A 12,969-nucleotide genomic window follows, 5' to 3' on the forward strand; every position below is an offset into this window, starting at 1 on the left:
ACCCACGAGACGTGCTGGGGCTACTACGACGTGAGCGGCCAGTACGACAAGGAGTTCGAGTGCAACAACAGCGAGAGCGGCTACCTGTACTGCTGCGGCACCTGCTACTACCGCTTCTGCTGCAAGAAGCGCCACGAGAAGCTGGACCAGCGCCAGTGCACCAACTACCAGAGCCCGGTGTGGGTGCAGACGCCCAGCACCAAGGTGGTGTCGCCGGGGCCCGAGAACAAGTACGACCCGGAGAAGGACAAGACCAACTTCACCGTGTACATCACCTGCGGAGTCATCGCCTTCGTCATCGCGGCCGGCGTCTTCGCCAAGGTGTCCTACGACAAGGCCCACCGCCCTCCGCGGGAGATGAACATCCACAGGTGAGAGGGCCCGGTCCCCAAGCCTCCCGCCGCCGCCGCGCCCCTCCGCGCCCTCCCAGCGCGCGGTCCCGGCCCTGCTTCCTGCCCCCAGCGTGGTGGCGGCGGCGTCACCACAGCTCTCTGGCTCTCCGAAACCAGTTTCTCCCTTGCTTCCCTGACAGGCAATAAATCACAGCCCTCTTTTCTTCTTTCACCGTTTATGCAGAACCCAGAACGCATGCTTTTGGTGGCAGGGGCAGAGTCAGGAGCTGTGGAACTCGTGAAGTTTGAGTATAAAAATTTTTACAAATTGTATGCTCCTGGATGGCAGGGGGGAAGGGACTGGGGGCAGGGGGTGGTGGTCCAGGGTTCAGTTTTCCAGGCAGGTGGGCACCACTTTGGCATAAGTTCCGCTTGTGTTCGGTTTTCTGAGTCGAGCCGGCACAGCCTTTTCAGCCTAGGGTCCTGAACAATGTCGAAGCTTACAGGAGAAAGTACCAAGTGATTTAGTAGAAATCGGATGTTCTCTGGGCGTGGGAGCTGGGGGGTGATTTGGAAAGGGTGTTTCCCAGGGTAAGAAGGGGGTAAAGATCTATCCATTCCAAGTTGACCAAGGGCAGGTGGTGTCTCTTCATTGCGTCCTGCCCAAGCGGGGTGCTTATTTTCTTGCTGAGACTGGAGGACTTTTTCTCCCAAACCTCGTAGGCAGAACTCACGGAGTGAATATTCTTGCTGCCCTGGTGGGCAGCTTATGTTAGGGGAGCAGTAGGGGAAGCCTCCTACCAAAACTTGTGCCAAGAGCTCAAAATACGGCAGTGCCTAGTCCTACCCTGACTGCCTCCCACCCCACCACCCTGGGCTCCCAGTGAGTCCTTAGGGAGGTCCGAGCCCAGAGAACAGGAAATCAGACTGTCTTCACCACTCGGGGACCAAGGCACCCACGGGAGGCTAAGTTAGCTCTGCTTCTAGTCCCCTGGTGGTGAATGACCAGACTTGGTTCGACAGAGTCTTTTGGGAAACCCACGGTGCCCCAGGACCTGCCTCCATTTCTGGCACATGGTGTGGGCACTGGCCTGATAACCCAGACCCCTTCCTCCTCCCCCTCCCCTGTCCTGTGTCTGAGTTTGCTGAGCCGGTCCCCACCCTGAGTCCCATACCTGAAGCTCATTCCTACACTCAGCTGGTTATCTTTTTGGCCTGGAAACCTCTTTCCCTTGCTGCTGGGGGCATTAATCACCAGTACCTTGATGAAGAGAGGGAAAGCCAGATAGAAATTTCTGGGCATGCTTTTTTTTTTTTCCTTCCTCTGAAGCTGTTGAGAAAAGATGATGCTCACTGGCAGGTTTTATTGAATCAAATGCACGAGGTTTGGGGACTTTAACAGTGACAAACTTGGGTGTTAGGACTGGGTGCTTCCAAAGCCACTCGTCATCCCCATTCATCACCCTAAGGTGCCAATGTCCCCCCCCCCCATTGCACCCCATCTTCTCTTCCAGTGCCTGGCTGGTCCCAGGGACTGATGGAGAGATGTGACAATGGTGTGTGGTCAGTCGGTGTCCCCTTTGGATTCTCGTTCTTGGCTCCTCTTGGAAAGCAGAGGAGGAAGCCCCTGTGGAGCAGGTGGTCCTGGCCCGTGTGTCCCTCTCTCTGTGCCTCTAAGGCCCTGAGGCTTGTCTCTCTTCACCTTTCTCCTGGGCTCCCGCCCTCTCACACCACTGCTGCCTTCCCACTCTGGCTGTGGCCTCCTGCCGGCTGAGGCCCACAGACCTTTCTTTGGGTTTCTTTCTTCTCTGAGCCTTTGTTCTCTGCTTTCTTAGAGAAGCCTTCCCCTGCCCTGACCTTGATGACCTGAATTGAGTCATCATGACCTGGGAGGGTGCTCAGGGCCTGTGGATGCCGGCGCTGGCCTGTGTTCCTGGCTTGTGACCCTGGAGATGTCCCTGTCCCTCTCCGTGTTTTCTCCCCTCCCCATCCCACCGACCCCCTTCCCCAACCCCAAACTGGGGTGACTAGCGTCTGTGGGGGTGGAAGGCCCTGTGACCGGCAATGCCATTAGAGCAGTTTGTCTCTGGGCTCGGAAAAGGCAGGTGACCACCATTCAGGAAGTGGGGTTCAGCCTCAGACCATTATGTAAATGGGGGACAGTCTGCCTCGAATTCACCTCCTGATTTCATTCAGTTCACAGCACCTCTTCCCACAGCTGCAATGTCGCCTGCTCAGGGCTTTGGAAACCACTATCCTGATGCTTGTTAAGTAGGGATGATTTCTGTCTCGGTGTTTGGGGGAAGGGGACCGAGCATGAGCTACCCATCGAGGATGTCCCATGAGTGACCTTGGGCAGGATGGGGTAACTCCGTGTCCAGTCCTGGGTGACTCAGGCACAACAGCATCCTATCTCGGCTTCCCCCTGCCCCCCACCAGGCATGTCAGAGTGAGTGTGCACATTGGAGGCTGCTCCTCCCCGATGCCTGGGTGTGCCCCCACGACGTGCCTCACTTTGCTCACACTTCAGGAGGTCACCGCTTGCCGTCCTGGGGAATTTTTGGTGCCGCTGGAACCAAAGTGGGGAAGAAGGAAGAGATCAATACCCCTGGGATTGTTTTCCCTGGGGAGAATGCGGAGGAGGAGGGAGGTTCGCTCGTCAGAGGTCAGCGGAGGGAGCGGGACGTGCGTCTGGTTCCATATGCCTTGAAATAGTTCAGCGGAGACGCTCTGGTTTCTGAAAAAGGCAAAGGATTTATTCCAGGGTGCGATCCTCTCTCTGGGAGATGGCTAGCTGGGCAGGCAGGGGCTGGGGCACAGGGAGGAGAATTGCCTCCTTGAAAAGGGTGTTTGTGGGAGGGTCGGAAGCGGGGAGAGAGAGAGGGAGAGGAGGAGTCCGCCTGCCCTGAGATCAGCCATCTGCCTCCTCCTCCTGGTGGCCAGCCCTCCGCCTGCCCAGGGCACACATGCCTCAGAATAGGGCTTGCTTTCACTGCTCCGGCCCCCGCGGGGAAGAACAGATCTTGTCTTTTCCAGAAGTGATTAGATCTTGCCATCCTGTTTCTGTAGAAGTCCCTGTCTGTAGGGGAAACTTACCAGGCTCTGGTAATTCTGATAGATGAGTAAAGCACACTCAGCTGGACCCCAGGGGAGGAGAAAGCAATGGCCAGAGGGATTAAAGGCAGAGCTGCCCTCTGGATCTGGGGAGCCCCTGGGTCCCAGAAGCCCATTTCCCACCCGGATCTCTACCTCGCCTTCCCCGGGCTGAGGCTTAAGCTGATAGACCGCAGACACACACCGATTTTAATATTTCTTGAGTAGTTTCTGTGGTGCGTGCTTCCTGGGCCTCTTCGCTCAGTGAGGGCTGCCCGTGGACTCCGAGGCAGGGCTTGGACCCCGGAAACGGCCCCCAGTGAGCTGCCTCATGTGCAATCCTGTTTCTTCCTCACCCAGAGTTGATGCATTACTGTCCTGGAGATGAGACTCTCCAGGGAAGAGAAGAACTATAGCTTTTTTTTTTTAATGGTTCCTTAGAAGATGAGGTCTGAAGTGTTGGGGTGCCCTAGTAATTTCAAATTAATTACAGACCAAGGAAGTCTGTTCTGTGCTCACAGACCTGGTAACTGCAATAGCAGGACCCCATTAGCTGGCTGATTTCGTGAGTTCTCTTCCTAGGCTCCCGGATGAAGAATTGTCAAATCACCCCCAAACACTCCCTTTGGGGGAAGCACTGTGAGCTCATTCTAAGGAATTATTTTTGAGAGGGAGAAAGACAGAGTGCAAGCAGGGGAGGGTCAAAGAGAGGGAGACACAGAATCCGAAGCAGGCTCCAGGCTCTGAGATGTCAGCACAGAGCCCAACGTGGGGCTCGAACCCGCAAACTGTGAGACCATGACCTGAGCCGAAGTTAGACGCTTAATCAACGGAGCCTCCCAGGCACCCCTGTTCATTCTTAATTTTAACACGTCTGCCGTGCAACTACTTTTTAAAAACCCGGCACTTTGAGGGTTCTGCCTGGCATGTTGCTATGGTCTTTTGCCCTCTCCTCCCCCCATCCTGAGCCCAGGAGGCACACACATCTGTCCCCCTTCCCCACTCACAGCCTCACCTCACCTCAGGCTCTGAGCACATTCTTTGGGAAGAATCTGCCAGGAGATCAAGAATGCAGCCACCCTGCTAGGCTGCCACGACACAGGTAGAGGAAAAAGTCCAATTCACTCTTTGCAACCTATTTTAACGAGAGATCAGATTGATTGTGCAGTTGATTCTCAGATCAATTGCGCAGAAAGCCCCGGTTCCCACAGCTGAAAAAGTGCGCTGATGGAAAGAGGGTAATTCGCCAGCCCCAGGCAGACATGCCCGAGGAGGTTCCAGAATAGAAGGGAACCGCACCAAAGGCAGCTTCATCCTTCCCCTCCCTGTGCCGCCATCTCTCCAGGGTCTGGCAAGATTGATCGCCTTTAGATCTTCACTTTTTCTGGCTCCTCTTCCATAGTGAGAGAGAGTCCCTTCCCACCACACACGGGCGAGCACCCAGCCACCACCTACAGAGTCTGCATCACCTGCTTTTCAAATAGTGGTGAATTCAGGTGCGCTTTGTCTTGCAATGTTGATGGTATCCCTTGCTGACATCTGTCCTGTGGGACTACAAAATTTTGGTTTGAGCTTGTGGGGGCTTTTAAGATGTCTCACCTTGGCGGTCGGGAGGGGGCTCTGACGGACTATATTAGGGCTGAGGTTAAGTTCTTTTTTGTTTTTTAATTTTTTTGTAAGTTAACTTATTTTTGAGAGATAGAAGACAAGCAGGGGAGGGGAAGAGAGAGAGGGAGACACAGAATCCGGAGCAGGCGCCAGGCTCTGAGCTGTCAGCACAGAGCCCGACCTGGGGCTGGAACTCCTGAACCTTGAGATCATGACCTGAGGTCAGACACTGAACCAACTGAGCCATCCAGGCACCTCTCTTTAATCTTTTAATGTTTATTTATTTTTGATGGGGTGGAGGGCAGAGAGAGAGAGGGAGACAGAATTCGAAGCAGGCGCTGCACTGTCAGTGCAGAGCCTGATGTGGGGCTTGAACTCAGAAGCTGTGAGATCATGACCTGAGCCGAAGTCAGATGCTCAACCTACTGAGCTACCTGGTGCCCCTAAATTCGTTTTTGAAGTAGCTTCTTCTGCTGTGATTCCACCCTCCTTTCCTCTGTGTTGGGAAACTCCAGCTCATTATTTTTTCCTGAGTCACATTTCTGACCTCATGTTTCTAGTAGGTACTGCAGTCCGGGAGGAGGGGTCGGTTTACCTGGCAATCCTCAAAGGGTCCTTGGCCTTGAGCAGGCTTACTTCACACACATTCAGGAAAGATTGCACCTGTCCACTCCTCCTCCTCCTCCTCCTCCTCCTCCTCCTCCTCCTCCTCCTCCTCTTCTTCTTCTTCTTCTTCTTCTTCTTCTTCTTCTTCTTCTTCTTCTTCTTCTTCTTCTTAAGAGCAAAGGCTCTTTTTCTGTTTTTTGGTTTATTTTTAAATTTATTTTTGAGAGACAGAGAGAGACAGTGCAAGCAGGGGAGGGTCAGAGAGAGGGAGACACAGAATCAGAAGCAGGCTCCAGGCTCTGAGCTAGCTGTCAGCACAGAGCCCGACGCGGGGCTCGAACCCATGAACCCTGAGATCATGACCTGAGCTGAAGCCGGATGCTCAACCAACTGAGCCATCCAGGCGCCCCTGTGCCTGTCCATTCTTGTTCTCCTTTTTTATCTCCAGAAGTAAAACCATGGGCGTTTGGGTGGCTCAGTTGGTTCAGTGTCTGACTTCAGCTCAGGTCACGATCTCATAATTCGTGAGTTCGAGCCCCACCTTGGGCTCTGTGCTGACAGCTCAGAGCCTGGAGCTTCTTCGGATTCTGTGTCTCCCTGTCTCTCTCTACCCCTCCCCTGCTCATGTTCTGTCTCTCTCTCTCTCTCTCAAAAATAATTAAACATTAAAAAACTTAAAAAAAAGTAAAACCAAAGCATTCTGAAAAGACAGGTTAATACAGTTGACCCTTGAGTGACTCAGGTTTGAACTGTGCAGGTCCATTTACACATGGATTTTTTTAAATTTAAATTTTAATCTTTTTAGTTCTGCACTGTTTTTGTGTTTTTAAGTAGGCGCCATGCCCCTGCTTGGGGCTTGAACTCACAACTCTGACATCCAGAGTCACATCTCTCCGGACTGAGCCAGCCAGGCACCCTCAGGTATTTTTTTGTTCAATAAAGACAGTGCAGAACTGTAAACGTATTTTCTCTTAGGATTTTCTTAATATTTCCTTCTGTCTAGCTTACTTTGTCGTAAGGATACCGTGTATGACTCACATAACGTACAAAACGTGTTAACCGATTGCCACGTTATCGGTAAGACTTCTGGTCAACAGGAGACTGTTTGTGGTTAAGTTTTGGGGGGAGTCAGAAATTATACTTGGATTTTCTTAACAATTTTTTTTGAGAGAGAGAGCTAGTATAGGGGAGAGGGACACAGGGAGAAGAGAGAGAAAATCCCAAGCAGGCTTCACACTTGGTATGGAGCCCAACTCGGGACTTGATCCCACAACCCTGGGATCATGACCTGAGCCGACATCGAGTCACACACTCAGTGGACGGAACCGCCCAGGCACCCTTGTACCTGGATGGTCATGACTGCGTGAGTCGTCCACCACGTAAAACCGGGGTGGACCTCTGTAATTCAGAAGAGTTCAGTTTTGTGAGAGACCAAGAGACCTCCAGCCCGCCCCCCTCTCAGGGCCTAAGGTTCGTGTGATTTCAAGTGTGTCCCCCAGAGAGGCTCCCTGCATACAAGACAGCTCTGTGAGCCGCAGAAGCACGTTTACTGGTGCCAGCCTTGCCCCTGCCCAGCTCTGGGCCTCCCTCCCACGGGGCCGAGGTGGATACAAGGTAAGGGGGCCGAAGGAGCGTCAGGGACGATGGCTAACGAGGCGGAAGATTTGGGTCTGATCATTACATGCCCCTCTTCTCCGCGGCTTGCGGTTTCTGGCCTTTGCCGGATTCTACGAACCTCTCCTAAACGTGTCCACTTTCTAAGCAGCTGCGTTAGGAGGCCACATGCTGACCCTCCCCCAGACAGCGTTGTCCTAGAGTTTTTAGAGCACGTCATCTTGACTCTCTGTAACAGGATGCATTTTTATCCTCTTAAGCTAAGATTTGATTCTTTTTATTATTATTATTATTATTATTATTTTAATGTTTATTCATTTTTTTGAGATATGGAGGCAGAGCTCGAGAAGGGGAGGGGCAGAGAGAAATCGGAAGCAGGCTCCAGGCTCTGAGCTGTCAGCACAGAGCCTGATGCGGGGCTCGAGCCCATGAATCACGAGATCATGACCTAAAGTCGGATGCTTAACCGACTGAGCCACCCAGGCGCCCCTAAGGTTTGAGTCTTGTGAGCAGTGCGCAGTCACGGGGCCGAGGCCGTCGAGTGCACTGGGTGATTGGCCATTATTCCCAGAAATAAAGAGCCCCTCCAGTGAGGAGGCATGCTGTCCTAGGAGCGACGTCAGGGTCTCCAGAGGCCGAGCCCAGGAGAGGCACTGGGGTCGTGAGCGGTGGGCCTGCAGATCAGAGCCCGGCTCTCCGTGGTGGCCACTTTGCAGGGGCCGCGCCTCCCTGGCCTTAGGAAATTCAGCTCCATGTTCTGTCAGTGTCGGGACACACCATGCGGGAGCTGGAAAAAGAAAGGCATTGAATATGCAGTTTCCTGCATATTCAACAGGAAACTTAGTTCAATAGTTCAAATGACTGTCCAGAAAGAAAGGGGAAAAAAAAAAGAAAAAAAGAATGTCCCACATTTCTTCAAGAGATAGTAGACAGATAGCTCAATTTAGATTCCTCATTTGATCGTGAGGATAGAGGGACCCAGTTTTGTTCAGGATGCATGTGGCTGGGCTCAGGGTCAGAGCCGGGCTTCCCGGTGGCCTCCCTTCCCTGCACGTGGATGCTGTCACCTCTGCAGTTTGGCATTCTCGTGAGGTCCCTGCCGGGATGGCCATCGAGGAGGTAGACACGTTTGGAAGCACACGAAGGTGGGGTTTGCAGTGAGCATTGCCAGGAGATTCCTGACATGCGTTTACGGTGCCCCCAGGTCCCCGGAGAAGACGGTCATTGCAAGAGACTAATCACAGAAGTGGAGCGGGCGTGGGGCTGGCTGAACTGAGGGACAGGTGACAAGGGGACACAGGGACAGTTTGTTGCAGATTCTTGTCTTTCTTTTGCGGGGGCTGCAGTGGTGGTGGTGCTACTCCAGGTGGGCTGATATTCCTCTTGTCCATTGGGAGCTAACGGGCCCCCTGCGGACCCCCTAACAGGCGTTCTTGGGCCCTCGGAGGAGCCAGCCCTGCTCTGTGGCTACGGAGCCCCCTTCTTCCACTCAGAGGGCAGGATGGTGGGGAGGTCTGTCTCCCGGAAGTGCACACAAGCCCGTCCCCTGGGCACCTGCAGAAAGCTAGTGTTGAGGAGGGCCAGAGGCCTCCGTTAGACGAGGGCTCAAGGTCGTGTGCATGAAGCAGGAGGGTGGTAGGAAGACCTCCAGAAGAGCACTCAGTCCCCCAGGGCTTGCTCCGTGTCAGGAACCCTGCTGTGCACTTGGCCTAAGTTTCCTCTCCGTGCATCCTTCCTTCACCCTCTGGGGGTAGGTGCCCACTGAACAGGCTCAGTAACTTGTCCAAGGTCACGCAGCTAGAACATTGCCCGTCTCCATCTCCTTTGGGGGCCAGCTGGCTCTCATCTTACCAGATGTAAACGGGTCACCACTGCCCTGCAGATCAGGGTCCTGCAGGACCCGGCTGGTGGCCTCGCTGGCATTGCCTGCAGGGCACAAGGCCACCAGGGTGGTGCAAAGGCTTGTTTTCAAGAATGGTAATTATATTGGCTGAGGATCTGGAAAACGATACCAAGAAAATGTAAGAAAACAAACAAAACCCAAAAAACCCAAAGCAAAACACCCGGATGCCCATGGAGAAACAATAGCAAAACTCCCCCCCCCACAAAACCAAAAGAAAACTAAACAACAAACCTTGGCAGTATTGGCAAGACCCTGGGACAGTCCTGCACGAGTCCCAGCTCTGGGGTAATAGGGGTGCTAAAGAGAAGTGGTGATGTGGGGGCGAGGAAATGGACCTCGGGCCATTCCCAGTTTTAATGACTGAGACATGAAACTCAGAAACGGCTCCGTTTATCACTACCCCACCCCCCGCCCATTTTATAACAAGTAGCACCGTGCACTCAAGACACGGCCCTCTCCCTGCTGCTCCCTGCTCTGGCCCTGTTCTTCCCTGGTTTCCGTTTTCCCAGCCATGCTTCCTAATGCCTCATTCTTTCTAGGTGTTTCTCTGTTTCTTGTGACCTCAGGTCTTCTGTCCTGAAAGACTTGCTCAGAGGAAGGAATCCTGGGGACCCCTCACGCCCCGGGCTTTCCTCCCAAACTTCTGTTGTCCCCGTCATGGCCATGGCCGCTGTCAGTGTTGGGGCTGGCCTGCAGCCCTGGGGCAAGGTCCCCGGACCGGGGCACTCACCTGGTTGACCTGGGAACCATTTCCCCAGGTCTCCCAGGAACGGAGAGGGAGGGGCTTTCCTGAGCACTGTTTCCAGTCCTCACGCTGGCCCCCACCCATTTCTGGTCAGAAGAACAGGAAAACTCTTGATCTCCCTGGCCCAGAGCTACCGTCCCCACCTCGAGACCACAGAGGCTGAGTTCCAGCCAGGCTCTGGGTGGCCACAACTTGGCCCTGCTCCCCGGCGTTCGGGAGAGGAATCTCTGCTTTCCGCAGGCTTCCCAAACGCTCATTATTCCTTGCTTTTTTGGCATTTGGTCTCGTGTACTGTTCCCATTAGCTCCGGCATTAAAGCCTCATTACTTAGGACATCTGTCCTCTGGACATATTCGCGGCCCCCTTAGCCAAATGTCCTCTTCTGGGAAGGATGCTTTCCACTCTGTCCCCTTTTCCAGACTCCTTTCGTCTGGCTGCCCCAGTGAGGAGGGATTTGAACCCGAAAGGGCCCCCCCATGGAGGAGGCATGGCTGTTCATTCTAAGGGGTATCTGAGAGTATGTTCCAGAACCCACCGTCTCCTCCCGTTTGGAGGTCTTGGGAAGGTAGACCCTTGCCATTTTCCCTTGGGGTCCAGCAGGAATGGGCGTCGATCCCCATATAGCACAGGAACTGTTTTCAGGAGAACTTTCCTCTGCCTGTCCTAGACCAGCCTTGGATCCCATCAGGTGGGAACTCTGGCTCAGTCACCCTTATGTCCCGGCATCTCTGCCGGGAGGGGGGAGGGCGAGCCTCCCGTAAACCCACCGCCCACCCCCCCAAGAGGCAGGTGGGCGGATTCCAGACTCCCTGTCTAGCACTCTGTGAATATCCACGGCATCCCAAGGAGTTCACTCCCACCTTCACCAAGGGATGATCCCCCAGGGGCTTGGGGGCGGGGGGGCAGGGCTCTTGATGCTGCAGGAAATCACTCCCCCTTTCTGTTCTCAGGTGATCAGCAGCCACCTTCTTGCCCGCCTCCATGCAGATAGCTTCTACTCCAGCCTCAAGCATTCAGGAAGAGAATTGGGTCTTCCAGCACAGGGTCCGTCACTTCTGTCTCTCTCCCTCTTTCAAGTCCGATCATTAAAATGCTTCTCCTCCTTCCTGTGGATGTCTTTGTCCACGCTTGCTTGTTTCTTCCATCTTTCCTCTCTTGATCTCTCTTCATGTCTGTTGGGGGGTGTTTTTTTTACTCTCTCCCTCTGGAGCTCCTTCTTGAACTTGTCCTGCAATAACGTAGTTCAAGTGCATCGATTTAGACTCTGCTAATTCGGAAATTATCCGAGTCGGACCAGAGCGAGGTTGTCATTCTTTCCTCTGTCTGATAAAAAGCAGTGATGGCCAGATTAAAGGCAAAGACTGCAGGGCGCACACACCAAGCGGAAGGACAGGTTTTCCTAGCGGCTCTTTCTTAGACGGTTGGCATGCTGATTACAAATCATTTTCACCGAGTCAATGAAGTAGCTCTCTGAAGATCGATTTGTTTTCTTTTTTCTAGCCTAGTTTGTAACCCAGCAGTGGCCTGGGAAAGCAGCAAAAATGCATTTCCTTTAGAGTGATTTTGCAATTTCCATGTCTGTTTCCTTGATTGGGATTAGCCTTCCCCCATTTCTGCCAAATTCAAATTCGTAGGCTGCTTCGAATTCCCTTCTTAATTCCCTCTGGGAATTCCTGCTGATGTTCACCCCTTCTGAAAAGGCTTCTTTTCTTCTGTATTTCCCGGAGTTTTCACATCTGAAAACTCTCCCTTTTTCAACTTTGAGAATTCTGCTGTGGATTATGCCTCAACCCAAAAGGTTTGCCTCCTTCCCTCCTGCCACAGGGTGAGCAGCTGGGCACCAGGGCTTATTAGGAACCTGGACGTAGACTTTGGACAAGTGGCTCTGTCACTTCCAAGAGACCGTGAGCTCTGGGTCTGCTGCTTCTGTTTTCTCTCCGTTGCCCGTTTCTGCCCAGGGAGGCCGCTCGGACATCACTGTTTCCAGCACCACAGTTTGCATTGAGGAGACTCCATCCACCCCACAGCAGCATGGGACAGGATGTGCCTAGAGTGTGCCTAGCCCTGCACAGGAAAGGAAAGGACCCTGACCTTCCCCCCTCTTGCCTGTATACGTGTCTCTTCAGGGACACCTAGCAGAGCCCCAGTTCTTTCACTTTCGGGGTCATCACCTATCTTTCCTTGCCTTGAAGCATTCATTTCCTGGGAGCTGAGATAAGAGGCAGGCTAATCCCAACCTGTGTCACCTTCTGTGACCGTGACCTTGGGTGTGAGTCCATGGGCCCCCACTCTGGCCTGTTAGCCTGGCTGTGGGATGGGGGCTGTCCAGTAGGGCAGGTGTGTTCTTCCCTGGTGCATTCTGATCTCTGGCATACCTGCGAAAGTTCCAGAAAGCAGAGTGTACTTCTGTACCGTCAGATGCAAACAGCCCTGGGGGAATGCACACCCCCTTCAGGTGAGGATGCTGGCTGCAAATGGCTTCCTGCGAAGGCCTGTCTCTAGCATCCTAACTCTTAGGATCTCTGGGGTGAGAGTGATGTGAGAGGTGTTTCCGTGCACCTCCCTCTGGGGGCCAGGTCCCCCTTCTCTTCTATGTGTGTATTGAGCTGGGCTCCCTCTGTGCCTGGAGCGGTCCCTTAGGTTCAGAGGACACAATTCTTGGTAACTCTGATGGGGAGCTCATGGTGGCTTTCTGGCATGAGGCGTACCTAGCAGGGCAAGCCTTGGGGGAAGTGTATCCCTTCTTCTGTAAGGCAAGGAGACTTCTCTTTGAAGATGGCCGTCAAGGCCCACTTCAGTCTTCCTGCTTCTTGGATAAACATCCTTAGTTACAAATCTGTTTGTCACAGGACACGGGGTCGAGTCTTGGTGCCTTACATCGAAATGGGGTTGTAATCCGGGGCGCCTGGGTGGCTCAGTTGGTTAAGCCTCTGACTCTTGATTTCGGCTCAGGTCATGCTCTCACAGTTTCATCAGTTCGAGCCCTGTGTTGGGCTCTGAGCTGACAGTGCAGAGCCTGCTCGGGATTCTCTCTCTCTCTCTCTCTCTCTCTCTCTCTCTCTCTCTCT

General features: G+C 53.5%; 1 protein-coding gene across 1 annotated transcript in view; it reads left to right on the plus strand.

Moving 5' to 3' along the window:
* Positions 1-3: 3 nt before the first annotated feature.
* Positions 4-12,969, plus strand: part of SHISA6 (shisa family member 6) — a gene marked incomplete at its 5' end in the record, with an annotated part of 279,326 nt that continues 266,360 nt past the window's right edge. Inside the window, one exon of the mRNA XM_029928842.1 lies at positions 4-371. Within this exon, the coding sequence (XP_029784702.1) occupies positions 4-371 (368 nt within the window). The remainder of the gene's footprint in view (positions 372-12,969) is intronic.

Source organism: Suricata suricatta, chromosome 17 (assembly GCF_006229205.1).
Source record: "Suricata suricatta isolate VVHF042 chromosome 17, meerkat_22Aug2017_6uvM2_HiC, whole genome shotgun sequence".
NCBI lineage: Eukaryota > Metazoa > Chordata > Mammalia > Carnivora > Herpestidae > Suricata > Suricata suricatta.